The following is a 2,771-nucleotide window of genomic DNA, read 5'->3' on the forward strand; positions in this document are numbered from 1 at the left end:
GGGTCGTGGACCTGACCAGGTAGTCACGGAGGGAACGGTCTTTGCGGAAGGCTGAGAGGGGTGGGGAGGGAAATATATCCCTGGTGGTGGGGTCTGTTTGGAGGTGGTGGAAATGTCGGCGGATGATTTGGTTTATGCGAAGGTTGGTAGGGTGGAAGGTGAGCACTAGGGGCGTTCTGTCCTTGTTGCGGTTGGAGGGGTTGGGTCTGGGGGCGGAGGTGCGGGATGTGGATGAGATGCGTTGGAGGGCATCTTTAACCACGTGGGATGGGAAATTGCGGTCTCTAAAGAAGGAGGCCATCTGGTGTGTTCTATGGTGGAACCGCTCCTCCTGGGAGCAGATACGGCGGAGGCGGAGGATTTGGGAATACGGGATGGCATTTTTGCAAGAGATAGGGTATGAAGTGGTGTAATCCAGGTAGCTGTGGGAGTTGGTGGGTTTGTAGAAGATGTCAGTGTCAAGTCGGTCGTCACTGATGGAGATGGAGAGGTCCAGGAAGGGGAGCCAGGTGTCGGAGATGGTCCAGGTAAATTTAAGGTCAGGGTGGAATGTGTTGGTGGAGTTGATGAATTGCTCAACCTCCTCGCGGGAGCACGAGGTGGCGCCAATGCAGTCATCAATGTAGCGGAGGAAGAGGTGGGGAGTGGTGCCGGTGTAATTACGGAAGATCAACTGTTCTACGTAGCTAACAAAGAGACAGGCATAGCTGGGGCCCATACGTGTGCCCATGGCTACCCCTTTGGTCTGGAGGAAGTGGGAGGATTCAAAGGAGAAATTGTTAAGGGTGAGGACCAGTTCGGCCAAAAGTAGTCAGTTCCAGATTTCCACCACCCTCTGGGTAAAATTGCTTTGCCCCACATTTCCTCTAAACCATCTGCCTTTACCTTACCTTAAATCTGTGCCCCATTGTCATTGAGCCCTCCACCAAGGGGAAATGAGCCTTCCTGTCTATTTTATCCAAGCCAATTTTATACATCTCCGTCATGTCCCTTCTCAGTCGCCTTTGCTCTAAGCAAAGTAATTTTCCTATGTTTGGGCTGGGAAGCCTGGGTTCAGAACCCATGTTCTCCAGAGATGTCTCATAAAATATCTGAACAGGTTGATTAAAAGTGTCTATATGTCAATCTTAGAGCCCTATCTCATTCTGAATTTTCAAAACCAAAAGAAAGAGTTGAGCTCCAGGGTCTTGTAGCGCAGTGGTAGTGCTTCTACCTTTAGGCTAGAAGGCACAAATTAAAGTCCCACCTGATCCAGAGGTGCGTCATAGCACACCTGAGCAGGTTAATTATATAGAAAATAAAACTAAGTTTGCATATCCAGGTTCAAGTTCCATTTGTCCCAGAGATGTGTCATAGCATTCCGGACAGGTTGATTCAAGTAACTAAGACCCAAGTTCTTTAGAACTGCTCCTGGGCCTGGCTAAAGTAGCCATCAACAGGTCCAGGTCCAGATAGTGGGCAGTGGAGGGCAGTGAATCTCAAATGCCTGCCTCTCTCCCATGACTATGCTTGTGCCTGGGTGATGCATGGCATGTCTGCCAATACATCTTGAACCTTGAAGGCATAGTGGAAGCTGGAATGCATTATCTTTGCCTCTAACCGTATTTTGATTTTGGTCCCTCCCTTCTTCTCTTACCCTGCCTCCTTGATTTTTCTTTGTCACTTTGAGTCTGGGTGTAGTGTTTGTAATTAGGTGATTGGGTATTTTGTTTAAGTGGTGGTCCATTATTTGAAAACAAATGGCCAAGTTCTTCCCCATTGGGGTGTTGGTTTCTGGACAGAAAAAGTGTCCAGAATGGAAAGATGAAAACCAAGAGATAAAACCTTTGTAAATTTTAAAGTTTTTGCTGCCAAATTCGCGATATGAATGCTGGTGCCCAAAGCACTCTGTGAGTTTTTTTTTAACCTGATGAATAATCCATAGTATATTTGATTGTATAATAGTGCTAAACTTTACTTAAAATACTGCTTGTTTTTAATTAAATCAGTGGTTTCACGTTGCAAAAAGACATACATTTAAAGGTTGTTTCGTTACTGAAGGGTTGCTACCAGAACTGGATGAGATGATGGTTTATAATACTGGGTATGGATCACAAAGAACATTACCTTCACATAGTGATCTTTGGATCCAGTGATGACCAAGTCATGTCTTGTTGCCATTCTCTCCACTGTGAGGCACATTACTGGACCAATGTGGCCTGTGAGTTTCCCAACAGGTTGGATTCTAAATGAAGAAAAAGGCAAACATTAATATTGGAGCTGACCAAAATTAGATCAGCATTCAGCCAACCAACATGTTGCATAATCAAAGAATCATTCTTCTGAAAAAATACACGCCTGACAATCGGCAATGGCTTCACAATCATTATTATTATTGGATTCAAATTCTACAGGCTGCCAAGGTGGGATTCAAACCTGGGTCCCCAGAATGTTGCCTAGGTCTCTGGATTAATAATCTAGCAATAATACCACTAGACTATCGCCTACCTCGAAGACGTATAACTAGTGAATTATCACGCAAGACAAAATTCTAAATCAAAAAGTAAAATAACTTTTTCTCAAGGTTTATTGTCCTCTAAAACTATTAAGTCTTAAAAGTTCATTCCCAGGTTATGAATGCACTAACAAGAGTGATATTTATTGAGCATCCCTCTTTGTCCTTTAAGGTGGGCGTACTGCATTGGACTGCCAGTTCAAGTATTCTGAATGAGTGACAATGAAGCAATGGCATCCATTTCAGGATGGCGTGTGACTTGGACATGAACTTGGGG

General features: G+C 44.7%; 1 protein-coding gene across 1 annotated transcript in view; it reads right to left on the reverse strand.

Annotated features, from left to right (window-relative positions):
• Nucleotides 1-2,218, reverse strand: part of LOC122563196 (kinesin-like protein KIF21B) — a 15,037-nt gene extending 12,819 nt beyond the window's left edge. The window contains exon 1 of the mRNA XM_043716739.1: nucleotides 2,107-2,218. Within this exon, the coding sequence (XP_043572674.1) occupies nucleotides 2,107-2,181 (75 nt within the window). The 5' untranslated portion in view covers nucleotides 2,182-2,218. The remainder of the gene's footprint in view (nucleotides 1-2,106) is intronic.
• Nucleotides 2,219-2,771: the final 553 nt, after the last annotated feature.

Source organism: Chiloscyllium plagiosum, chromosome 26 (assembly GCF_004010195.1).
Source record: "Chiloscyllium plagiosum isolate BGI_BamShark_2017 chromosome 26, ASM401019v2, whole genome shotgun sequence".
In the NCBI taxonomy this organism is placed as follows: Eukaryota; Metazoa; Chordata; class Chondrichthyes; order Orectolobiformes; family Hemiscylliidae; genus Chiloscyllium; species Chiloscyllium plagiosum.